This window comes from Bombus vosnesenskii, unplaced genomic scaffold (assembly GCF_011952255.1).
Source record: "Bombus vosnesenskii isolate JDL3184/JDL3185 unplaced genomic scaffold, Bvos_JDL3184-5_v1.1 scf7180000013309, whole genome shotgun sequence".
Classification (NCBI taxonomy): Eukaryota; Metazoa; Arthropoda; class Insecta; order Hymenoptera; family Apidae; genus Bombus; species Bombus vosnesenskii.
Window position 1 is genome coordinate 2,390,827 of NW_022882958.1, and position 27,865 is coordinate 2,418,691.

The following is a 27,865-nucleotide window of genomic DNA, read 5'->3' on the forward strand; positions in this document are numbered from 1 at the left end:
TTTTTTTTTGTTCTTTTACTTTTGGAATATACTGAGAGAGAGAGTTAGAGAGAAAGAGAGAGAGAAGCTCCCCTTAAAAATCTTTCTATGTACAGATGATTCGACCATCGCCATGAACGTCCAGCGATATCGATCTTAATCCACGGCCGTTCTTCTTCAAAAATCGTAATTAATCGACCCTTGAATCGATCAATTCCGAATACTTTAAATCATCTGAATCAAATTGTCGACAAATGTGTCTTGGCAGACTTCTCTATCTTTTTGCCATCTTTTTTTCCTCGAGGATCATCGATCGCCCGCGGAACGACATGGCGCGGTATCATGATATCTCAGATAGAGTTCTGCCTTGCCTGTATCGGCTAGGTAACCGCGTTATCTACAAGCCACGTCAAAATACTTCCTACCGACGGGAACGGAACAGAGAAATGTCTTATGAGTAACGAGAAATTAAGCAAATGCATAATAAGAAAAAGAAAAAAAAAACACAGACGGAGAAGAGCAAAGTGAGATTGTACGGAGAAACGAAAATGTCCATGTCTACCCTGTTCCGTTCCCGTGATCACACTACTTTATTTAATTTTTTTTATTTTATATCCGTAATGAGATCAGCATTTGATTATTGGGTTAAGTCCTCTTTGGATCTCGTACTTAGCTCCCCGTCACCCTCACCAAGACCAGTGTCACAATGCGATCGTCACCTTCGCTATTCGTTCTATTCGAATATTATTTGTAAATTCACCCGGGAGAAATATATATATATAATATATATATATATAATAATCAATATATATATATGATAATATATATATAATAATCAATATATATATATGTATATATCTATATTATCTTCTTAACTTTCTACCATGCAATATAATCTGAAGGCGAACGATCGGCATGATCGAACGAACAGTCAGTGTTCGATAATACACGTCGATCGCTGCCGCGGGCGAGAATGCACCTGGGAGTCGATGTTGTATCCCGAGTCCATCGCGCGACGATCACGCGGAAGATGAACTCTCTCGAGCAAGATGATACTAACTATAGCTCTAAGTAATCGTGAACTTGACCGATGTCGATGCGGAACATTAAAAAAAGAAAGAAAAAGACAAATCAAAAAGAACACAGACTCCGGGTGCGAGTCTTTGATCGTCGTCGAGGCAGAGTTACTCGAACGTACGCGACATCGGTCTCCTTTTTACATCGAATCATCGTCAAACAACAAACATCAGAGAAGTATGAAATGGTACTTGGCTTCAGATAACTCTGACTCCTTGACAAGTAACGAGTTGACAAGCTCCATCCTCGTCGTCCTCGTCATCCTCGTCGTCAATACCGCTATCTATACCTCCGTACTCGTCGAATTCTTCGACTTCCTCGTCCTCGTCCTCCTCATCCTCCGAGTATTCATCCTCGCTCGAAACATCACCATCGATAGGACGAGGGCGACATAGCATTAGTGCATTCTCGTCCGCGGAAGGCGATAGACACGCATACATAGAAAATAAATCGTACAAGATATCGCGTTGGATATTTCGGTAGGACGTCCAGCGGGAATCGTCCAAGCAGAGCCCTTCCTGTTGGTTACCTATCGGTCTTTCGACCTTCGAATGATCGATACCGGACGATGGTATCCGGACGCACGTGGTGCGTGTAACGGGCCAGGAAGGAACAGTTGCTGGTTTACCAAGTAGCGACACGTCGTACTGGCTGTCCCTGATGTGGCTGCAAGCTTGGGTAATCGTTCTTCGAGTTCTCGAAGCATCGTAGTCGTTTGTCGTGACGACGAAACGACAATTCTGTTGCGCCTATCGAAGGCGAGAGACCAACCTCCATCCGAGATACAGGGCCACCGTCGTCCACAAGGTCTCGCGGAGAGGAGCTGGGATAAGCAACGACAGGAAGCTGTCGGTGGATTCGCTCGAGTTGTTCGTGTTTGCGAAGGTTGGGTTCATCGCGCTCAGTCGAGACTTCTCGATCTCGGCGGCCTGTAACACAACAGAGAAACGATCTGAGTATTCCATCAGATTTAGTTTTATCGCTGTATAGTTTGGTACAAGTACTATGTTGGTAGTGCTATATGTAACTTTCCCCTGTAAGATCCTAAAGTTATATAGATACAGTTTCGAAAACTGGTAGAAAGACGGAATAATAGTTAGCAATAAGCGAAAGGAAAAAAAAATCGCTGCAATTAAGCCGACGCTTAGTACTACTGCATAGTAGTACTACTGCATAGTAGTACAGATTACAGAATTTGAGGAAGGAAGTAAGTTTAAGAAAGACACAACGTTCTCCGTAGAACCTCGATAAGAGGAACTCGACGAGCTGTCGTGTTTCTGTTGGAGCAAGAATCACAGGAAAATGGGGTGGGTCAAAGAAAGACGGGGTTCAGGCTAAGGCTCCTCTAATTGGGAGTGTCCTAATTGGACGGAATTACCGTCGATTCGACACTCCTTGCGGCTAAGCCTCCGGCGTAGAGAAAGCACCGCGCTCTTTTTATCGAGTTCTCTCTGCCTGATCCCTTCGAATTTACACGAGAAGACGAGAGACGCTCGGGGGGAACACGACGCCGCCGATTAAGGTCCACCGAGCTCCCTCGGGAATAGCGGCGCCACTTGCGCGAAACACAAATCGCGGCCAGGAGCGCATTAATACCGGTTAATTGTCAATTAATTTCCGCTTTGAAGAATTTCCACTGAGGAACAATTGGCCTGCGAAACTTTCCTCGCTTAAGAAATCCGTGTCTCCCATTCCCCTAGACCCTTCTCGAACACAAAGGTCTTCGTTATAACTTGCACGGAACGCTTCATTATGCAATTAGTCATTAGGGGGTGAAATCAGCACGACAAAGGTTATCGATATTCTTCTAGCAATTCAATTCACTCTTTCTCCTTACGATCAATTGTTTCATCCAACGGAAATTTCGTTTTATTGAGATATTAATCACCTCGAGAGATCAGAGATTCGCGTCAAACTCTCTGGGTCTGATAAGCACCACGATAATATATCCCGCCAGCGATAATTCCGCTTTCTCCTGTATCTGCTGGGCGAATATTTGCCGGCCAGTGTATCTTCCCCATTCCAAGAGAGTGGAGGGTGAAAGGGAGATTTCCTCTCTGTTTCCTCGATCACACCCGCAGTCCGTAGAGTGCGCGCGCGCGACTTCCGATCCTCGTTTCGTCTTAATCCACTCGTGGTGGCCGGACGTGCAATAATAAACGGCGAGAAACAGGGGGTGAGCTCAATCTCCGTGAGCAGAGGCTTTTATGGGGGGATGGCTCCATAATATCTGGTCATCGTGGGCTTCGATCCGCCCCAATACAACTCTCTTTCGTCCCTCTACGTGAACCGGAGGATAGAAAAACACTCGGGCCGAGTGTTGCCTCGTCGCGAGGAAAGAGATTACGCGGCGAATGAAGAGGGTGCGAGCGAGAGAAATAGAAAGGCGTCGCATTAAGAAAGAATTATGGTCTATGGACTCTTCTCGTGGGAGTCCTCCTCGTCAATTAATAGTATCCCTCCCCTTCCCATTACTCGTTCAAACGTCTTCCCCTCTTTCTATCGCGATCTTTTCTCGAGCTCTGTCAGCTGAATTTCCTTTTACTTCGAATCGTCTTAGGGAAGTGCAAAGCCGAACGAACGTTTCACGCGTCTTGTCCGTTATCATCGAGCCAGCTGCGACTCGAAACTTTCTCTCCCAACGACTATACAGGCGTATGGAAAGATGGCGAGCAGGTTTTATTGCTTCGGGCCCGGAAGAGAACGCCCTGAACCGCTTGAGCAACGCGCGCGGTTTCGCTCGAGCTTCGTTCACCGTTTAAACGCGGAATTTATGCGCGACCTGGTCGCCAGGATTACGTTGTCGGTGTTTATCGTTGCCGGGACGGTAAATTTTAATTGTTCGTGGCAGCCGGTTGCGTAACTGGCTAAATATCGTTGCTGCAACCTCCTCTTTTCTCCGCTTTTCCGTTCGTTCGGGAACGCGTTACACCGCGCGGTTGATTTAATGCGAGGATTAGAGAAGGCTGGCAACTTTAATTCAAGTAGTGCGATGATTAATAATTCAGCGAACAGGAAACGCACGGACCAACCATTTTCTGTGGATTTAATACGCAAGACGATACCGTCCATTCTGAAGGAACGTGATACAGATTTAATTAAACTTCCTGCTTTGTTGCGTCGCACATCTTCTTCGAGGAAGCTCTACAGCTTTGGAAGAATGGTCTTAACAAACGGAAGAAACTTTCTGTCTCGCTACAGAAAAGAAAAGTCGCTTTACTAAGTAGCCGATCCACGAGTTAATCTAAATATGTATATTCTATCGGATAATAAGTTACAATAAATAAATACAAATGGAAAAAAAGAAAATTCCTTTACTGCTATAACTTCACGATTAACAATTCAAACTTGAATTACATCTACCTTTCGCCAAAAAATTCATCAAAATTAGATTAAACCCTGACATCCGTGCCAACGATACAATAATAAACCTTTCAATGGAAAACGAACAGCAACGCCATCAACTATCGGAGATCGGGATATTGAGCGACGTAATTGCGCAGCTCACCATGAAAATAGCCATTCGGACGGACGTTTCGGTAAGCCGCGTAAGAAAACGTTCACAGGCAACTGAGATTCGCGGACTGAACGTCGAGGCAACCTGAGTAGCAAATGCGCAACGCACGGTGGGCGACGAAACCCTCGCTACGATTCGGTCTTGGCGAATACTTTGAAAGATGGTGGAAATACGACGTGAATCGTAAGACGAAGCGGTCGATCGCGTGCTTCGGAAGGAACTCATCGATTATGTAGCCAAGAGCAACGGCAAGAAGAGTGGACAGAATGTTCTTGCTAGATCGACCAAGGGATCCGTTATGCCACCGAGTGTCTAATGTATCAATTTGCGCGTCTATCGTTTGAATAACTGATAAATACCGACGGGACGTTCCATTAACTGCGCCATGGTTAAATCAGACTTCGAGGAAATCTAAGCTAAGCTAAAAGCGGGAGGAATATTTTATCGTGTCGATGAAGCAATTTTCTTGGTGCTACCGCGAATGGCTTCGACAGGCTTTCTAGGAACGAAAGATTGCGGAATACTTGGATGTCTGGCCCGTGTGATTAACCCTTGGAATAAAATTGCCCCATATTTGTATCTGTCTTTCTTTTGTAATTTTTTAAACTTCCAATATCCGGATTCGTTAGGTTTACCAATGAGAATTTCGAAATTTTTCCTTCTTCAAGGAGTAATAATTGATATTTTTCGCATTTCTCTGAACTCGTATTAAGAATTCATATTTTTATGCGCCAATTCATAGAATAAAGAAATAGTTTCCATGAATAATAAATCACGAAGAGGTTGGCGAGTAATGCGAAGAAGAGATCGAGAGATCGCGAGCAAAGGAGAAGAGAGCAAAGGGGGCTCACGATTGCACGAGATAATTGAAGATAATTTTCTCGGCCCGTGGCCACGGCTCGTGCTGCCATGCCCACTTAACTTTCACGTAAGGGGATGTGACCACTTAGCCGTTACATGCTCGCTTACTCTCCATGCATATGTAAAACGTTGCCTTCGCATGACGAACGGGGAACGAACGGGGATCGTGTTTGTAAGTTACATTCGACCACGCGTTTCTCCGATCGACTCAGCTTCCTTCTGCATCAAGAAACCCGCGAAAGGTCGCAGGGACGCGATGACATCCGGTAAAAGCAATTTTCAGGGGTCGATAAGTCAATGCCTATCAAGTCGCGGATAAAAACGTAGGTACACGCATGTCGTGATCGAAGTTACACCGAGCTCAATTATGTTATAATCACTTTTAAATCTTCAATCTTGTTTCGTATCGATAAAATGACTTAAGATTTGCGATAAATGAATTATCGAAGAGCAATGTATAGATAACGGAACAACCGGCCTTAGGCTTAGAACCAGTCGTTTAAAACTAGTCCATAAACATTTAACGAAGAAAACATGGTGTAACCTTTGCAGCTACGATCCATATCTATGTCAACGCCATCGTATAAAATATGAGACATCATAAAGCTACGGAAGAGACGTCAATCTCCACGAGCAAATTGAATTACTTCAACGTAAAAGAAAAGCACGACAGTTTCATCACGGAGGGAGCAAAATCAGTAATTAAAGTCAAGAGGAAACAAAATAACATTTACTCTTTAATTTCATATATCGAAAACGCGAGGCTTCGTCGCGTCGTAGAGAATATCGTTGAATCCAACCAAGCAAGAGTAAACGAAAAAAAGAGAGCCAGGTCTATAAGACACAAATAAGACACGAATCTACCCTGTGCACATAGAACAGAGGAGATACAGGTCTCATCTCTGCCCCATCGACAGATTAATCTGACACTTCGATTCCCCAAGAGGGAGGAACGCAAACACCATGCCGGGGATTCCGTAGAGACAATTCCCCCGGCGGAGAATTCGCCACGATTCGTATTATCAACAAGCCTCGGGTCCTCGAGTTACCGAGCCGATCGGTATCCGATCCTCGAACGCGACGCGCAAGATTTCTTCAATTTCACGGATCCGTTCGCCCCCTTCAATTACCACCACTTAACCAGCAATAATTAGACGTTGTGGGATTGGGTATCACGCTGACGCGGACCTTTAAAGCGAATAAAGTCGAGACGAGGGATAAAAGAAGGGAACGCCCTTCCGGCTTGTTCATCTTTTTCTCCGTCTCTCTGCTTTTTAGATGGATCGTTCTTTACCGCCCTTGGCTCCTTCCTCTCGATCGGCCGCGGCAAATCACGGGGAATCTCGTAAAATCGTGAAAGGCCTGTGCCTTTCCTCCGAGCTTCGGCGACGTGCGTAAGTGAAAAGAACGACCGACCGTAATAATCGTTGCCGCAGAAACCATTCTCTTCCTCTCGCGAAAGACGATTCGATGATTACTAGGGTTCAGATCTGTTTTTATGTTCGTTTATGCTTGTCTATTAGGTCCAATTCTCTATGCTTCTTGTCCAGACTATGAGGAAGATTGAGTGCAGTAAAACTCCGCTAATGCAAAGTTCATTTATTCCAACGAAATTCCAGTTAGCGCGTGATTAAACGAATTCCTAGATGAATCCACTTATTTAAAAGGAAAATAATAAGATTGGTAAACTTTTATTCTATGAACTCTAATTGTATGTAAACTATTTGTCCACTGAAAGTTCATATAGGTGGAGTCTCTGTGATCTAAGTAATGTAGTCTAGAGAGAGAAAGAGATGACCAGCACTCGTAAATATACTAAAACGATAAAATATACTAAAACTATAAAATGCTTTTTTTTATAAGAGCATTCCTTCGACAGGAGAGAAAACTACACTCAGAAAATATTTGACGCGGATTACATGGGACGCGCATCGATCGTGAAATTCAATCCAATTCTAATAAATCTTCGATGGACTTTCGCATCGATAGGCGATCTTCCGTAATTCGTTTGCGAGTGTCCGCGAGCAATTTCATCTGGGCTGGGTGTAAAAATGGAATTCTGCCATAAAACCGTCCGATGTCCTATTTCTCTCACCTGTCTGTCCGGGACAAACAACCGGGAACCACTCGTAAAATCAGTGGGACATCGTTCCGAGGCCGTCGATACATATTAGATCGAGTGATCAAAAGAGACAGGAAATGGAGAAGGTAAAGCGGGTGAGACGGTGATGAAGTGGCGGCTACGCGCAGGGTCGTACACACTGGGAGCAATACTAGACGTCTTAACGGTAGCGGGCAGATATTTATTGCGCCCATGGGACGCCGTCGGTGGCACCGATATAACTAAATTCGCGTTTATGACCCTGGCTTGACCCACTCCAGCCGCCAATTTCTCTCTTTTCTTCCGCAAACCAGCGAGAAAGAGAGAGAAAGAAACCGCGACGAAATGAGAGACACTGAATCATTCGTGGGACCATTAAATCGTGGATATCGCGACCATGGCACGGGGGATTCTTTCATCGGTCAGATCGATTCTCGGCAATTGCCGATTCCACGTAAGTAGAAATGTATCGAATTTTATATGAGAAGAAAATTATATGAGTTCCGCAGCAAGTAAATCGATCAACTACTTTTTATTAATTTCTTAATTTCATAAAAATATTTGAATTAACTCTGCTGTCCTCCTCGTTATTTTTTGCACGTTTGCATCTCTTCAGGGATCCTCCCTTTTTGGACTATTTCACACAAAAGGTACAAACATTGCATCGAACAATGAAACTAAATATTTAAAAATTATGTATCTAAAATTTGCTAATATTCATTGAAATATAACGTCCATTTCCGGTTATGTAGAACCGAGGGCAGTGGAGTTAAAAAACAATTCTGCTACGAAGGATGGTCTCTGAAGAAGCAAACCGATCAACTCTACTTTTTATTAATTTTTTAATGACATTGAAGTTTCTGATTAAAAAATAACCCCGTCAACCGGTTGAAGAATTTAGCATTGCGTTGAGATATGGTTAAATTGAAACGTTAGATATATAATACCCTGAGAATGTGAATATAATAGTAAAAAAATGTTGGAGTTATGTACGGTAAGCTACGAGAGGGTGAATAGGATAAAATTAATTTAGGAATTGGGGGCGTAAAAATGCCGAGGGGGTAGGCGAATTTTATTTTAAGGCTTCCCTTTTTGGCATCTGCGTATTCCGGCGGTTTTATAACAGACACGCTACAAGGGTGACTTTATGACGAGTGAAAAAGTATCGCGCGGGGGTGGATAGGATTGTGACAGGGATCGCGCAACGCAATTATTTTTACGCCGCGCACTTCGCACCTGTACTCTTCGCGTCGTAAACACTTGGCGTTATGCTCGCGTTGACGACAAGCGCGGTATTCAACCGCGAAAACTTGAAAACAATAGAGCCATCCTGAGCTTTCCCATTTTTTAGCGTCAAAAATTCAATATTGCATTTCGAGCTTCTTGATAAATATCTTTCTTCTGTATTTTCAGATCTTTACGAGATGTAATTTTACAGTACTACGATTGTCTTAAAAATGACTTAAACATATAGAAAGAATAAGAAACAAACATCTTTTATAGATAGAAACTCAACTGCGTAACTCCATCTTTTCACAAACTTGTTGATTTTAATGTCAGAGCGTGTATCGTACTGAACTTCTGAGAAATCAAACGATTTATCTAGACGAAGTTGATCGGTTTAACTGCAACGTTACAACAATGTGACTCTTACGTAACAACTATGACACGAAGATAAGTTTTACGAAAAGATTAAGTTACAGAGCCTCCTGAACTATCACCCCGATTCGGCTAATTCACTGACCTTGGTCTTTGATGCGTGGAAATCGTCGGCGATGTTCCTGAGGTTGGCGCCTACGGTCGCCCAGTAACTTCCGTTGAAGGCCTGTCCAATGTGGCCGCAGCAGCACTTGCAAATTGACTTTACAGCGGATGTCTTCTTCACGGCCGCGGAGCTACCACCCTCTGAAGCAAGTCTGCGTCTTCGCGGTCGTGGCCTTGGGTTTGGCACCGGTGCCACATCGTTCACATCATTGCTGGCTTCCGGAAACTGGAATGTCGCGTCCCTGGTTGGGCTGCTGGGCGCAGATACGGTCACCTGGGGTGCAGCGGGCGGAAGTTGCTCCACGGCAGATAACACCAAATCCGGCAGCGGCATACGAGCCAAATCCGAGTCCACCAGAACCATTGGATGCCGATCGTCGCCCATTCGTCGTGGCAACCGATCTGAAGAACACAAGAAATTCGTTTAATTTCATTCCAATTTTCTGGGTCCAAAATGTGTCAAGTATCGTTTTGAAAAGAATTTATTCGTGAGAAAAATTGTGTTGCTTTCTTCAAAGATTCGGTTAACTCTGATCTGGAGAGTACAGGAAATTCGTGTCACTTAATCGAAGGTTTGCTAGCCCACAAAATGTTCAAGAGTTAAAGTGAATTCGCCAATAAAGAAGATCGTTTCTTCTGCCTAGAAATCTATATTAAGCCTGATTTAATAGAGAAGGAAAATTCAATTTCAACAGGGGAAATTTAAGTGAAAGTTTATTATAAGCTATTTTATTTTTCAGACGACCGAAGAAGATTTATCGGCGAAGAATGGATCGTTTCTTTTCTCAGGGTTGATATTAACCGCTTCATTCGGATCGATGCTAAATGTCTGTGAATATTACTATGACCTTTACAAATAACTACAGGATGACTTCGACTTTTTTGCTTCGTTGAAGATAAACGTACGATCGAGGATTAGACTTACTAAATCGTGCTTATCTCACGATCTACAAACGTATTTCTAAAATCCAACAATTCGAATGAAATGCCAACTTCAGCTAAATTTCGAGATATCGTGGCAACTGTCTAATCAACTTCGACCGCAATTTGTCAACTTTGCGAACCACATGCGCGCGTCGGGTTTCGTCGGCGTGTCCCATAAATCTCGCGCAAAATTCAGCCGGATAACCGAGCGCCGTACGAGATCGCCTTACGTGCGAGCGTAAAGTTCAAACTTTCCTCGATCATCCGATAAGTACAAGCTCGACGATTCATCATCGCCGTTTCGATCGCTCCGAGCGATCTTTCCGACTGCCTACTGAAAACAGATGGCCGCCGCGATATCGTAATCGACGAAATACGCGGTCCAGCCGATTTGTATTCAGCGTATCTGGATTTACCATCGATAATTAATCGTGGCACAAAGGCAAACGTTGCGTCATACAATGGAAATGCTACGATCTACGCACGCATGACGGCCGCGCGCCTTGCTTATAAGGTTTAATGCCACGCTCTGGCTAGACAACGGCAAAGGCGACCACCGGGTTGCCCTGTAATGGTAACTAACGACATTGTTGGCTAATGATTGTCTGAAAATTTACAACGTTCCGTACGATAGCCTTCGTTCCGTGATTTCGACATATCTAACCTACACACATATAGATGTACACGATATATACATAGAAAGTGCAAGGATATTGTCAACACAGATTATACACTGTACGTGATGGAGCGTTTCTTTGAAAAAACGGCAGAATTCAAAGGAAGAGAAGAAGTGGAAAAACGAAATAATCGAGGCTGAGTATGGTATCTGGCGGTCAGGAAACGCTTGATATCGGACTGCCGCGCGGTGCGTCGGGGTACGCGCGTGTTTTATCGTCGCCAGTAAGCCCGAAGAAGCGTTTTCCGATTGATAAGTGGCCACGCGCGTTTTACGTCTCTCGCGTCGACGCCAGATAAACGCAGTGTAATTCCGGCTGAGAGAACCGGTAAACAGAAATGTACTTGGTCGGTCGCTTGACTCGCTTTTACGACGCCTCCGATAATTAAGAGCGGGACACCGAGGAGGGGTCAGGCCCCGTGGTAATTAGTTTTAACGAAGCCTTTTCGCTGGCTCGGCGGTTTCGTCGCGAGAGAGGGCCTAACGGTTTACTGTTTGCGCCAACTCCGAGACGCAGTAACGCGTTTTACGAACCGCGAAATGGTACTCGTAAACCGAGTGCAACTGGTTTTGGAATTTTCGGAGCGAGAACGTTATCTACCGCCACGGATGCCGAAGACGTAGTTAAATACCTTCGAGAAACAACGAGCTACTTCGCATCACGGAATCAGGTAAGACGCTTCGATCGCACCGTATCATGCGAACGCGTCAATAATCACGTTCGTATCAGTGACATATTGTTACGTTCTGTCTGGCTCGTTTTGTTTGCGTTGCCGTTAATTTTTGAATTTAGATTAAATTATGGTATTGTCTGTTATTTAATGCGATTGGAAATTAAACTCCACGTCTCGGCTAACCTGTCTCTGTTGGTTAAACGTGTCTCTGTTCGTGGATCTTCCTTTGATAGATTTTGAATTGGAGAAATCAGAATGTAAAACACGAAAGCAACGATTAAAAGATAATTCATAGAACACAACGTTAGCCCTTCTTCTTCGATCTTTCTCTCCCTAGAATAAACAAAAAACCTATAATATTTTCAGGAAACCAAAGCAAGAATCTTTTACGTATCTTCTTCGAGCTTCGAACACTATCGAATAATAGACAATACGACCGAACAGAAACACGATTCAAAGGTTATAACAGGGTTACAGTGTATCAAGAATCCGATGGCATTTCAAGCTAACAAAAGGAAAGACCAGCAACCAAAGGCTAGGTACGTAATCTCAACTTTCAACAGAGCAAAAATTTGCGAAAAAATCCATCTTTTCACGTCGATAACCGATACAATCATCCACCGACAAACTATGAAATCCATCTTTTCATAAACGAAGAACAGTTCGCGCCTTTGGGCTGCCAGAAACATTTAAGCGCGCGGGTTTTTCGCGCGATGTGCGCCGCGTGCGCGTAAATCGAAGCCATGCGTGACAAAATAACAATTCCTCCGCGCCTCCGGCCGCCATTGTCTCAGGGACCGGTCGCAGTGGCGCGCGCGCGTGCGCCCTCGTGCGCTCGCGCGGTTGCATCCTTGACATTTCGAGTAAACGTCCGCGCTAGCATTCGCACGCGCGCCACTATACTCAGGCCACACTCTCCTGAGGCTCTCTTTCGCTTGTGCAACCCGTACGCGCGCGCATCGGCCACACATCGTCGCCTACTCGCATCGAACTGCTCGATCGCGAAATCTCTAGCAAACGACAGGCTTTTCACCGCTTGCAAAACAACCGCCGCGCTTATCCGAACGTACCGACGGTCTCGCTTCGCTTTCTACCTCGCGATTTTCCTCGTAAAATGTCACTACACACACATGCCAATATGTATATTGGATGGAACACGAACCTGGTGTGAACGCCAGCCTATTCCAAAACCGATTTATGTAACGATCTGTTGTAATTATCAATGCACGCGAACGATTATTAGCACGGATTCTGTCAGCTCGCGATTTACGACCGCCTTCAGCATGACAAACGGCCAGCCTAATTCTAATTTATGCGCCGGGGAAGTTCGACTATATTCGACCTTTTACAGCCGCGCAATTTTCGCGCGCTTTCCTGTGAGATTCAAGGCGACCCGCTTTTACTCGCGTTACGATTTCATTCGCTTTTCTTCTGGTTCCACGGTACATAATATAATAGCAAGATATTAAAAGTTTGTCGGTAACTTGAGTTCTCGATAAGCCAGTTCTTCGCGATGCGGTCGAAAGAACTCGTCTTCGTGAGCGGAGCAACTAAAGGGGGAACGAGAAGAGCACGGCTCGCGCGTCCCATAAAAGCGTTCGGGGCAAAAAGTGCAGCGCGCACGTGGCCAACACCCGCATGCACGCTGCGTTCGCGGTCTCGCGCGCGGACATTGGATCCGCGTGCATCAGAGAGGACGTGCACACGCGGTTCGAGGGCGGGGACGTCGGGTTGGAACCGACGAAAAAGACTCGAGAGGAGAATGGTCGTACACAGAGGGGACGTGAAACGAGTATATAAAGAACAAGAAGGTTGGGACAAGGAGGAGGAGGATCGTGAGCCAACGAAGAGGGGGGAGAGGCGTTTAGACAAAAAAACGGGGTTGACGAGACGAAGCAAGGAATGTACGGCTAGAAAAAAAAAGAGAAGTTCCACGAAGAGATAGAGCGGTGGAGATAACACGCGGTGGAAAAAAAGGGAACTCGAGAAAGCAAAAACAGGAACAAGAAGGGAAAAAAGAGAAAAGTGGCGGAACGAGGGGGAAATTTCGAGTGTACACGGACCAGCGGGAACACGCGAGAGACAATGTACATTATGTACACGCGTTATGTCAAAGAGGCAGAAAGAGAGACGAAAAAAGGGCGAAGAGTGGGAGCAGATTGAACGCTGGCAGCATATGCGAGCACGTGACTCACATGGAGCGCCCTTTGTACGCGTAAGTGCAACGCAACTTGTTACAGTATACGTGTAACGTCAACCCTAGCAGCGCGAGCGCGATCTCCCGCACCTATGTGTGCGTAGGTGCGAGTGTACGTGTGCCTGACAGCATACGTGAGCAGTGGTGAACGCTCAACTGCACAAAGAACCCCTCTCAAGGCCGCTGCAGCCGCGATACACACCAATGAGACGCGTGCGCGCGCGACGACGACTCGCGCGTGGAAACACTCGCGAATCGCGAGCGGTGTCGAGCGTATACGGGCGAACGCGCGCTCAGTTTTTATCGTGTCACGCTTTTGCGGCTTTTCAGAGACAATGAGACGGAACAGTCGAACTACGTCGTTGCAATGATCGGTTGCTCGTTTCGTCAGAACCTCCTGCTGAGGCTGTAATGGAAATTAATTTTTACGCGATTTGGTAGTCGGTCTTGGAGTTTCCATGGAGTCACTGTTAAGTACGTTCGGTTGATGCATACATATGGGGCGCAGGTGGAAATACGAGATCGGTCTATTTATGTCGATCTTCTGAGTTTAAACGTCACTCAGGGATTAAAAGGGTGAATTTTGAGGCCCTTTTGCTAGACTTTCACCGTACAAAAATATTTTCAGGAAATGACAGACAAGATTCTTCAATCGATTTTTGTAATTACTTCTGCAATACGTCTAAAGAACCAAGTCATTCTCAATGCTTATACGTTATAATGTAATTATTTGATGTAGTTGCTCTGTTTTCAAAATGTAAATATAACATAGCTAAAGTCGTTAATACAAAATTAATTAACGGCATACATTGAATTTTAACGTCGTTTCCTCGTTAAAGGTAGGAAATATGAATTACATTTCTCCATATGATCTTCATTTATAAAGGAAGTCGATGAAGTTCCAAGATATACATATGTATACGCCAGGCACATATTAAATGTTATTGTTAGTTTAACACAATAAAACGTAAAACCACAAATGAGTCACCACGAAGAAAAGTCGAACCATCCAACCAAACTTACACGTGCACGACATTTCTCGTTCTGTAATAGAAAATATCGCCGGGCCTATTCGAGAGAACTGAAGTCGTAAATACGCGATGATTTCTCCAGGATGTGGACGATCGTTCAAGTAACGTTCCTTAAATCGCGCCACGGTGAACGTACCGTACAAAAGCAGCGGATTCTGCGTCTTACTTGAAACTTTACTTCGCTTGACTTTCGAACGCTTCGCGGAAATCTCGTAAAACCTCCAACTCCGATATAAATGTTCCCCACCACGCTACACTAGCAGTGGACAATCGATTCGCGGCGTGCTCCATTTTTTTCACCCGAGAATCGAACGATCTTTCGCCGTTTCGAGTAATTCCCTTCGACGAGGCAAGATCTCGTGCTCGCGTTGTACCAACGCGATTGCCCGGCATGGAAACGGCTACGGTAGATACGTTATCGCGATACGGGCAACGAGAAAATTGTAAAAATGAGGGAACAAGGTTGCGCCACGACGCGGCCGGCCATCGATTTCCTACGACTATCTGATTACCCAATAAATTCTGTCCACCGGTTCGCGAGCACGAAGCCCGATCGGATTCTGCGGTGCAGAAGTCGTATCGAGGAAACGTTCCGGGGCTCGCTCGACCGATTGATTACACTCTTATTGACTACGTGACTCGCGATTTCGTTGTCGGCGGAATTAATCGAGGTTCATAGTTGATTGCTTGCAATGTCTCTGCGCTCGACCTACAATGTATGGATGATGAGGAAATTCTGGTGAAACAGAGAGTAGAAAAATCGTGAATCTATTTTAAGTTTCCAGCATTTCGGTTAATTCGAATGTTTTGATTTGCCGCATGCGAAAGTGAATATGTTGGAGGAAGAAATATTTTTAAAAAAGTCCCTGCGCAAAGATACGTGCCTCTGGTAGATGCGAATGTATTTGCACACCATTTACATGTCGTAATAATTAAGTATAGTACATTTCATATTATTTAGTAGTACTTTTATACAAGCTATATTTTATATAACAAAAAAGGAATATTATGAAGATGAAGCATAGAACTGATCAAAGAACATTTCATCGAAAAGTACGTGGAAATATTCTTTGCGGCACTGTAGATCTGCAACTGGAAGTTATACGCTCGATCCAATAGCTCTACTTGTATCGGGCAACGACAAAGCGATGCATAGCTTCCGTTTGCGGTATAATCACTAAGAAGCTGCACATTGCTGATTATATCGTTAACTGGCGAATCACTACAGCAAGTTGGTCACGTGTTGCCCCGTTATTCGATGATTATAATTACGAGCGAATCAGGCCTCTCTCTCTTTGTTTCTTTCTTCCTGTTGCATCGCGGCCAATAATCGACCGAGAATCAAGCGGAAACCGATACCACTAAGCTGATGGAACTCGAGATTCCACGAACATGGAATAGTCTTAAGCTCCGGAATTATGCATACGATAAAATATATTCTCTGATTAGAAAATATTCAATTCAATAGAATATTCTATCGCTGTAATGTACTTAAAAAATTCTCTGCTTCGCTTAATACGTCGGTTTCCAATATATTTTATGCGCCTCTACAATGTTGGAGGTATTATCGATAAGTTTTCTAAGTGAACAGTCGCAACTTCCATCGAGAGAAACAAAGAACTGGTTTTGCGAGCTTTAGCTGTCTGCGTGGAACGCATATTCACAGTTCGGTTCAGTTGATTTCAGTATATACTTCGCTTCTTTCGACGCAGCCATATAAACAGTATTGATATTATCATTTGAATATTTCCCATGAATATTCATATCGTGATAATGAAAGCAATATTCATCAACCGAGATGAAACTTTAGAAAATTTTCTCCCTCTTTTAAGCAAAAGAAGAAAACCTTCGACAAACGATCATAACGATTCGAAAGCGATCGAATAATGGAAATCACTCGAAAAAAATTAGAAGTACACTTTGTTTAGAGATCGCTATAATCAGGATGTATTTTGGAGGAGCTCGTGAGGAAAAACAGCGGTAGATCTTCACGCTCGATAAAATCACGATGGCGAGCCGCGATAAGCGAAACCGTACCACGAAGGGTTGAGGTAATCGAAGGAAAAGGGTTGCCGGGCAGATAAAATCAGCCGAATTTCATGTACGGCTGGAGACGCGTGCTCGAGCCGCCTACGAAGAATACGCTCAGGGGAGCATAAAAATGTATAACAGTAAAAGAGCGGGGAGAAGACAGGAGTACGCTCACCGCTTCGTCTCAATGAATATTAATGATTCCACGGGGCCAGCTCGCGCGAACGACCTCCGAAATCCGTGAAAAGCACGCGGCGAGCGGTACAATTAGAGTTTTAATTAAAAACGACGCGACGCGACGCCGCGGATAAGGATCGACCTGGCAAGAAGAACGTTAATTGGCCGGAACCACGGGCAACTAGCTTGTTAAGTCGAAAACAATCCGTCATACGAAAAACATCGTTTCGATGTTTGTTTTGGAGAAAAACATCGTGACAGATATTGCTGTACACTTGCATCGATTAGAAGTTCATTTAAATCTCGATAACGACTGACCGAGTACATTTTAGTGGTTTTATAAAAATAAAAGAAGTAGAAGTTTTACTAAAGTATACGTGGAATTAGGATTTTCGGTAATTCGTAGGAAGTTCTATTTATGATTACTCTGTGAATTTTTAAATTTAGATATTCGAGAATTTTTGTACAGGTTTAAAATTGCGTTGCATATACAATTCTGTGGAACCCTAAACTATGACTCCGAAAAATGTTGTAATACTTGGAATCCAATTTCTTAGAAATCTTCTAAGGATTCTACGACGGTTGCAATTGTATATGATAAAGATTTTGAAAGATATTAGGAAATGAATTATCCGCTATCTACTACGATTCATATTGTGCAAGTTAACTTCCGGAAGTAACGGAATTTCCCTTATGCATTAATAGACATGTTTTCACGAGCATTGCGTAAAGCAGAACGGGAACATTGCCAGGAATTATACTTACACGGTGTTGATCTGATTCATCTAGAGCTAACCGTCTTTCGTGGACTGGGACGTCAACCAGAATCTCGTGAATGTTTCGCTTCTATCGAAGCGAAAAAGGCCAGAGATAAGTGAGAAAATTCAATAAACCTGGTTCTGACGGATAGATAAGGAAGATACGGCATTGTTCTGCTGACGTGAAGATAAAACGCGACTCACCGGTGACGGTAACGAACTATCAACGAGACGACCACGGAAAAAGAAGGAAAAAAAAAGAGAAAAAGAGAAGGAAGGTACTGGTACGATGAATATTTTAAGGGCTCCGCCAATAACGCCAGGCTCGTTGGATGAATGGAAGGAGACGGCCATCGAGGACCGGACGATCGTCAATGACGAATTTCTTTCAATATTTCATCAAGTCTATAGACTACGGTCGGTGCTTTCGTTCTTCGTGTTCCGGATCGATCGTCTTCGGGATTTCCGCTGGGAAAGCCGTGATGAAGTAAATTCAGAATGCAACGATCGATAGGAATTACAATCAGAATTCCACTCGCATAACTTTTTCGAGTAACATCTAATCGAAAAATTCTTTTAAAGGAAGCATAGAAAAAGATAAAGGAATTTTGTATCCATGTAGATAATATAATGGTCGAAATTTTGGCACATCAATTTCTCAGAATTCTTCCATGCAATTTAGCACATTAAAACATTAATTGCTAACATATGGACTATATCTGTTTATGGCTGAAATAAGACCAGGCAAGCTTGACGCATACGCTGCCACGGACGTACAATTATACGCAGAATTCACTGTACTGGTACCAACAGGTTTTTGCGTATATCTCGGAAACTAAAGCCGAGTGGCGGTTGTATGTATAGGAAAAAGTTGCTCAGAATCATGTCTCCGACAACATATTCAAAAAATTAGCGAAATCGGCGATGTGGATAAAATATCGATAATTACCGGTAATTGTCAGTTGTCTCTAAGAGAAGCAGAACGTCTTACATCAATTTCAATGATCAATTATTACGTATTCAAAATCGAACATTTCAAATTCTAGTCCCTAGAACTATTACATAATTGTATAAAATTACCCATCATAAATATGTTAATATACAAAGTTAAAAAAAAAGAGCAAGTTAGCAGTTTGAAAAAGAAAAGGCGAATTCTACTGGTCTTCCGGGAGGACGGCGAGTTCACTGTGAAATTCAGTGCACCGATACGAGCGCAGGCTTTACGACAATGTAACATAATACGAAGTTCAGTGTCGAAGGGTTATCGTTTTACGGACGATATCCGATCTTTCTCTTACCGAGAAATTAAACGCCTCCGATTAGAGCGGAATCGCGGGGCATGGACAGTTCGATTCTCTTATCGGTTCGCGCGATGGGAAAGGGGCGCGGGCGTCATGGTTCGCAGCGAAAACATTAGCGAAGGGGTTATCCGTAACGTTGAAACGTAACGTCGACAACAATAAGACAAGCAAAACGAATCGCCGAGAACGAGAGTGAAAACGGATAGGCGGAAGAAAAAAGAAGCGAGCGTGATCGGGTAACGCGGCGTAATCGTTATTACCGTGGTCGCGTTTACGCGAGCACGATGACGAGGTGGAAGTTTTCTGCAAATGTCACGGGAGAAGACTCGGAACGGGGCTGGCCACAGCTGTTTCTATAAATAACCAACCCCGACTCGATGCAACGGCGCGCTCGCGGTCCGCCAGATTCTGCATCTTCTCTCGAAACCACGCTGGCAAACTATGGTTATTGACCCTCGCACATACACCGTACGCCATCTATTTTCGTTTGAAAAATAATGAACAGACGCGTAATTCAATTTTTCTAACAAGGATTCTTCTCAATTTTCATCTAATTTTCTCTTGGCTTTTGGTAGTATAGAACGTCTTTATCGAGTCCGAGAGGGTTGATATTACATATAATATTATATCTTTGGGAGATCGATAAAAGAAAAAAAAATGTCTCAAATCAGTGGGGAGGATTCGTGATCACTGGAAAAATACATACGTAAATTGTTTTGAGGAGCGTGATATTTTCAAGGAATGTTGCGTCACTCCAAAACAATAGTAACACACTTGCAACGGCCGGATGCAATTTGTGGTTTCTTTCGGGACACTTCCATGCGCTGCTCGGCGAGATCAAAGGCTCGTTAGCGACGTATTGCCGTGAAACTGCGGCAAAATGGATTCAGAATGCTATCTGACGACGTTTCCTCGCGGTTAATCGCGCATTTCGAGCGAGCAGGGTGCATTGACCCTCGATCATAAGCATTTTATAGGTGGTTTATAAAATTACGGTCGCTACGCAAGTAATTCTGAACTAATTTAAAACTAAAGTCTGTCTCAACTAATTGGCAGTCTGACGTCGTTTTTTTTCGCTCTCTGAATAAAACTACATTTATAGCTATTAACGCTACTTCAAAACGAGCAATCGATAAATAATCCGCAAAACATCTACTGTAGTATTAAAACAAAAAGAAAAAGGAAGAAAGAAAAACAAACTTCATAAGACTACTTAATCGTAAATAACTTTCAAGGTTCAACAAATTTACATTAAATTACTCAAAAAGTCACCTCAAAATTTATCGTAAAAATTATTTCATGGTTGATGAACTTCTTCAGAATTGACCATACACCATATACATACGTACTATTTGAAAGCGTGTAAGATACGATATCGAGGCACTCGTCGAGCAATCGTCGCGGCACGGTTCACGGTTCGATACTGCAATCTCTGGTGGACGATCGACATCCGAGATTCGGGGAACGAGCCGTTGCATCGCGTTTTATGGCGCGTTTTACTCCGGTGTGTGCCTGACCATCGGTCTTTTCTCCTCGCTCCTCCTCTCTGTCTCTTTCCTCCTACTCTCCTGTCGATCCGAGCGACCGCGCCGTCTCTTTCGCCGTAAAGGAGGCTCGAGCAGCGGTGCAGGGTCATGGCCGGACATCGTCTGCCATACTCTCGCCTCTACACCCACGCTACATCTGTTATACTCGCCCCCTTTCGCTCGCTGCACCCTCGTAAAGCCGCGTTTCATTATGCGCCGAATATAAGTTACCGCAATTTACGCCTCTGGCTCGCTCCTCTCCTTCTCTCTCTTCTTATCTTCTGTTTTCTCTCTGCGCCAGTCTTTTGCGTGGTATGTTCCAGCAAAATTTCCTTGGTTATTGTTACAATGAAGAAGGATTGCATCGAGAAGAGACAGTTGAGAAACTAATGGACAAAGTTGAAAGCAAGTGCACATGATGGTGAGTACGAGAATTGTGATTAGACGGATTGCAGTTTGAAAGTTTCCTTCCACAAGTTTAACCCTTTTTACAACATTGATGTTACAGCCAATGATATTGAGGCAATCTTTATTTGATTTTATTTTCATCGATGAAACGACAGAGAAGGGAAGTTTTCTTCCCGAAACTAAACTTCTGCTTTCAAAAAGTTTCGCTGCAAAATGTATACTAAAATTTATTGATCGATCATATAATAAAAATTATCGAATTGCAAAGAGTCGATCGCGATACACGCAACTAAAAATCATGAGGGAACAAGGATGACATTTTTTAGTTACCTTTATCATTCTAATCATTCCACTGGAACAAATAAAAATCATGAATCTACGATCGTCTTACTGAATAGCGTCATTGCTAAGCTTTCGTTAGTTGTAATTAGTTTCAAGCAAAGGAAACACTACTGAACAATGTTATTTAAAGCGAGCGCGAATGTAACAGAAAATATAAATTACTAAAAATTCTGGGAAAAAGCTTCAGAGCATCAAGGATCAAGGACCTAAGAAGACATTGAAACTGAAATCAAATTAATCACGCGAAAGGACGGGCAAATGTAAATCACGCGATGACACGCGCGTTTCACAACCTACGTGTCCTTTTTCTCTCGAACGTCCGCGAAATCACGGCAAAAGGTGTCGGGATATCTCGCAACCATCACGATGGACCGAAATTTTTCGACGCTGACTCATGGGACAACGACCGCTGTCAAATGTATCAGAATTTTCGACAAATCGTGCAACAGCCGACATGAGTCAACGACCTGGACGAAACGACGATCGCTCCGGGACTTTACGAACGTTCGCGTGCGTCGTGAGTCCTACTAAATAATACAAAGCGAACTTCCCTATATCCTACGCCTTAATTTTGACGAATTTGTTGCACCTTCAATAGCGATTAATCGTTTTTTTACATCTGGAAATTGATTAAGAAGTAATTCTTTGTTGGCAGAGAATTTATATATCGAACCTGTGAAACCATAATTTATATATTTGACGTTTAATTTTTAATAAGAGCAAACTATCATAGCATAATGTGCACGGAAAATATATTCGATTTTTACTGTTATTAATGCTATGCATATTGAAACAGACTACTTAATTCTATGTCTTTTTGCTGTCAACGACGAAACAGAACGAGAATTGAAGATTGATCAGTACATGTTTTAGGGAACATGCGATACTTAAAATAACGAACAAAGATATATATCACTGAAAAAGTTGACATTTTGTAATTTTTTGTCGCAACTCGAGTATATCTTGTTGCAATCAGATGTTACAACCACCGAAATATTTTACTAAACGCCCACATAACTCACTTTCTCTCTTTTCCCTGAGGATCGATAAAAAAGCTAACATTGAAATTCGGTGACATACTCATGCTCCTACTTATGTATAAAATATCGAAGAAAAGCATTTCGGATAACTTCGTGTGTGAAATGAATATGAAGCGAGAATTTTTGAATGATCTATGATTCTTTTGTAGGAACTCGATGAAAAACATGATTCTAAAAGTATCTTTCAGGTTTGAAAAGGAAATTGGCTGCAGAGTCGCGTTGTTCCACTCGAAAGTTATCCGCGTTGTACCGCGCGACAACCACGTGTTGCATTTCTAGTGGATATGCAGCGTGCTGTCCTACTCTCGAGTGTATATACCCGCGGCTGCAGCGTGTGAGAAGTGGAAATTAATTGCGTCGCACGTATTATAAATCTCAACGTATTCAGAGTTTATTAAAAAGTAACAATTTTCAATCGGTGTTTACAAAATCATCAATAATGCAAGGAAAAGGGAACATACATTCTTCAATAAATAAATAAATAAATAAATAAGGTAAAAAAGATAGCTTCAAAGAAAATAACAAAGATCAATTACACAATGTCAGATAAAGATCATTTGTGTCATATATGTTATATATAGGTATAAAAAATTCACAGCATCTGTTCAAAAAACAACAATGACTGAATTTATAAATCCTTCGCGTCGCAGCAATAGCTGCGATATTGCGAATAACTTTTAGAATTGATCTACATAACAAGAATTACGTTAAGCATTTTAATATTTTTTTTTTTTTTGCATTCTGCTTAACTTTTTTCGAGTGTCTACAATTCTTTTTATATTCTCTCGACTAGATCCACCAGTCCCCGTAGAAAACGTCTCGTGGACGGTATTGTCATTTTCTCATGCAATTGCCTCTATTTGGTCGCCCTTCGAATTGGTCTTCGAATGCATCTTTCTGAAAAGCCGTCGGAAGGATATCGTGGTAAGACTGGATCTATCCAATGGATAAATGGATACATCCTAGCCATGAGACCGGGACCAAGTGGAAAGAACAAGAAAGACGCGGCCGTAGCACGTGTCAACGAGCCACATGACCACGTAAAGTACGGTAGTCGATTGTTCGTCCCTTTCTATCAAAAGATAAACTAAAGTTGATGCAATAAACGCAACATGTTGTTCATTGCGCTGGATAGTTTGACATTTGTACAAGAACGCGTAGGAAAATCTCGAGAAAGATGCAAATCAATTTTAATAAATCGTTCAACTCACGATTTCGTGACGGATGCTGGTCGTTCCTGTTTCGGAGGACCTGTTGCAGAGCGGCGTACAGAGCGAGCATCAGTTGCTCCAGGTCCTGTCCCTGGACCTCCGCTTCGTCGTCGGACGGCAATATGAATGGGATGGCCATTTCTTGATCGCGGCAGGTGCACTACGATTTTCAGATCTTGAATACTCTGCTGCTCTCTTCTCGTCTCGGCACTGCAATCGAACCAATGTCAGTGGATCAGGCACTACCACTTTTTGAAATTTCTCTCTCGATTCTGTTTTACGCTACTCTCTTTTTCCCGCAGGCACAGAATCGCCGTTAAATCGAAAAAATATCGACGGTTCAAGAGTCAAAGGGGATCGCGAGCACGAATTTTTCCGAGCTCGACACAAAAGGTATTTTCGTGGTGACACACGTGCCTTCGGGCTTCAACGGCGCACGCTCAATGTTCGTCGCCGCGGTTACGAAGGTCTCTATCGTCGTCACTGATTGTCCGTAGAGAAAACGCACGTGGCCAGAGAAGAACGCAACGCGCCAACCAGTTGACGAAAATCGTGATCCGCGGATTTACGGCGATCGAGCAAATAAATAAGTACACGATCGACTGTGCGTGCGATTAGTTTGATTTCTTTCTCTATCCGACGCGCGTGTCTTAATCACGTCGCCTGCAACGCCTATAAGGTGGATCCTCGAATGGATCACTTTCCATGAGTGAGATCTGTCCGCCGTTGAACTCAATCGATTATCGAACTCCGTTTCACGGACGGTCGAGATTCACTGGAATATCGAAGTTTGAGATAGATGGGGGCGCGCTCGCACGTCCGACGATCTCCACAGAGAGGCACGGATGGATGACAGTTCGAAAACGTTTCGTGGGACGATGGCACAAAGTTCAATGTCCTCCGGTCAAATGTACGACACACGATGCACTAACTGAGTCTATTGGCAAAAGCGTCAATTTGCTTTTCTCTTACACCGAGCACAAGCGAAATATCCGCGCGAGAGGGAATAGAACAGGGAAAATTGACTTCTTTCGTCCGTTTCTTCGATTCCCACACACGCACACGGTCGATGCTATATAACACGTTGCGTCTCGCGACTGTCCTCTTTGACGCGACTATCACACGTGTGTACGTAGCAAAAGTGCAAGAGAGAAAGTAATGCGACACGAGAACTCTCGACTGAGCTTAGGTAACGAGAAACACGTCTACACTCCTCGAGATCTAGCGTGGTAATGATTCTGTGCTTTCGTTTCAGCCACTCGGCCCGCACGTTCTGCCTCGCGGCGGCAACCGATTTACCCCACTCCGCCAGCCTCGCGCGGCCGGTTGCTCCAGCAGTGGGGGAACGATGCGCGCGCATCCGGACTCGAACGATGCGAGGAAAGGGAGAAAAGAACAGTCGCTAGTGGGGCTGTGTGTGTGTGAACGTTGCGTATGTGTGATCGTGTGGTTGCGCGTGGTCCGTAGCGTTGTAAATTTACCGGTTAGGGTCAAGTAGGGTAAAAAAGATGGAAGGAAAATCAAAACTTTCGAAACCGAGCGTGGCATGATGTCCCGTGTTTTACGCGTCGACGAAACATCGATACGATGCACTGACTCGAAAGAGTCAACGAATGCAGCGCGGCCAGAAGATTTTGCGCGCCATTTCTCCAGGTTTGTAACCTCTTCTAACGTTGTCGTTTTTCTTTTGTTCTCTTTATTCCGGTTTTGTATATTAGTCGTATCGTAAAAACGATAGTTCTCTCAAGGATAAAAGATTTTCCTTTCGAGCATCCGACGCGAAACGCTGGCGAAGGCATAGCAAAGCAAAGCAAAGCGTGTAGCACGTAGCAATGCGATCTCGACAGGAGAGAGTGAGAGGGAACCCATACAAACGAGCGGCACGGTTGTATGCACTTCGGAACGGTTCGTAGAGGCGCGTATGACACGACGGAGCGACACTCGAGCGTAACTGCGTAGTTTCTACGAGCAACTTCACGGGGGTAGTTGATGAAGTTTTACCAATACATTCACGTTTTCGGGAAATGGAATTATAGACAGTGAAAAGTTATCGAGAACGACTCGCATTATCGCGATAGAGTAGCTCGAGTAACATCGTTGTATAATTTAACTTATGAAATACGTTCATGCTTCCACTCTTCTCCTAATAATTACTCAGTTTTTCCATCGAAACTAAGACACGAGATAAAACGGACGTGAAAATACCGACTTTGAACGATGAATAAATCAAAGTCGCCACGGTGTCTTAATTTCGCGATAATTTGCGGAGATGCGACAGATATCTCTGGGACCGTGATGCTTGGCTAAGCGACAATTTTTTATGCGACCAATGAATGGGTAAACAGGAGGAGAAACAAGAATACAATGTGCTCCTACTGTGAGCGCTGATTCACAATGCATACGATACACCCAGCGCACTGTACAATGAAACCACATAAATAAGTATCGGCATATTACTCTGCACGGGGACAATGGGATCAAACAAGAAGAAAAAAAAAAAGAAAAAATGCAGAATCGGAAATTGACATTACTAAATGCTTTATATAAACAATCTTATATTATCACTTACAACCTGTAACATTTTATTTCTGCGGTACTGACCTATACAATGCTAATACTATGTAATATAGAATAGTTAATGATTATGTCTCTTAATCTAAGACGGGCTTATAAAAAACTGAAACAAAAACAAAGATCAAGATTCAAAACAAAAGTCAAATTTAGAACTAAGTACTACATTCATTAGGAAGATATTATCGTAAAGAATCGATTAATACGTTAAATCAAGATACTCTTTATCCGTACAAGTTTCCAGAATTACGCATAGTAGTCACACAATAGCTTGTTGGCACCGAATAATCATTTTTCGCGATCCGACTTGCAAATCCGTTCTCGCGAGACAAAGAGTCCAACGAAACCGTCGAACGGGCAAAGTATACGTACACGCATTATCCTAAGTACGATGCACCGATTCCAACATGATCGAGCAAGCGAGTCACTCGAATCGACGAACGATCGTGGATTATCTGCATTCACCGGGGCAGGTTGACGACAAGGCACAAGAGGAGAATAGATTAATGGCGGGAACGGCGCCGAGAGACATTGTCATTGGATATCAGATGAGAGAGATCAAGAGAGAGAACACGAACGAGAGAGAGGCAGTTAAAGGCTAGGTGAGTCCTTCGTGTATCGGGGATGGCGTTACAGAGAGATGACATTACTGCCACGGACCATAGAAACTGGAGTCGACGAGAAGAGAAGCGGGTCTATCCTGATGGAGAATGCCACATCGATATTGACAGATCGATCCTTAATCCCAGCTACAGTTTATAGGCAACAATTTCACGCGAGCCACAATCTAAGTCTAGGCAGATGCACGGGTTCTACCGTTAATCAAATTTTCCTGCGCGGATGCAGAAAAATATTAATTGACTGGATTAGCGAAACGTCGATCGAGAACGCGTGCACGAACTACTTTTGCACGTCGCGAACCCTTTCATTCGTTTGTCTGTCCGTACGGTGATTTATGACTGGCGCGTAGATTAGATTTTATTGGGATCTTAATTAGCTGGTAATCTCGAGATGCGGCTACCGAGTTACCTTCGTAACGTGATTGCCATCATTTCTTTGATCCTTTTGCGTTCGAGCGAGGATGGGAACGATTACATCGCTGGAAAACTTGATTTCTCGGCGAAACGGCAAGGTGAAACATTATCGAGAGCGAAGATAATGATAGATACATGAAGCAATAGTGCTACTAACGTTTTGTTTCGGACGATCTTTCTTCCACTTTCCTTTTCTTCATAGGTTTTTTTTCTGAATACCAGCCAAATACCGCCCGACAGTCCAAGTTTGTTAGTTAAATGTGAACTGAATGTAAAAGTAATTCTTTCATTTTCATGTAGCATCTAATACGATAAAGAAACGAGTTAAAAGATTGATTTTGCTAACTTACATGAAAGCGATAAGATTCACTGTTTTATCAAATTGTACTCTAGTAACTTCGATCACTACTAACTGCCTCCTCTCCTTTCCTCGCGTTTATAAGGAAGTATAAGCTTATCTTATCTTCATCGATAAGTAAAACAGTATCACTAAGTAACGAAGTATTGAAGGAAACTACTATATGCAGAGCTGGAACGAAAACCATACTTGTATATGATATGTACACGAGATAGCACTTATCGATTGACCACAAACCTCCTAATCTATTTTGACCAATTGGAACTGCATTATTTTCAGTTCTGCGTAATACTTAGCTAATTTATCT

The 27,865-nt window shown here is 43.4% G+C and overlaps 1 protein-coding gene across 1 annotated transcript; it reads right to left on the reverse strand.

Moving 5' to 3' along the window:
• Positions 1-27,627, reverse strand: LOC117234805. Its single transcript, XM_033496351.1, has 5 exons — positions 27,551-27,627; positions 27,358-27,465; positions 23,596-23,805; positions 9,280-9,701; positions 1-1,985 (listed from the first exon to the last, which is right to left on the reverse strand). Exons 3-5 carry the CDS (start codon positions 23,732-23,734, stop codon positions 1,806-1,808), a joined length of 741 nt encoding a protein of 246 aa, XP_033352242.1. The 5' UTR covers positions 23,735-23,805; positions 27,358-27,465; positions 27,551-27,627; the 3' UTR covers positions 1-1,805.
• Between the last annotated feature and the right edge of the window lie 238 nt (positions 27,628-27,865).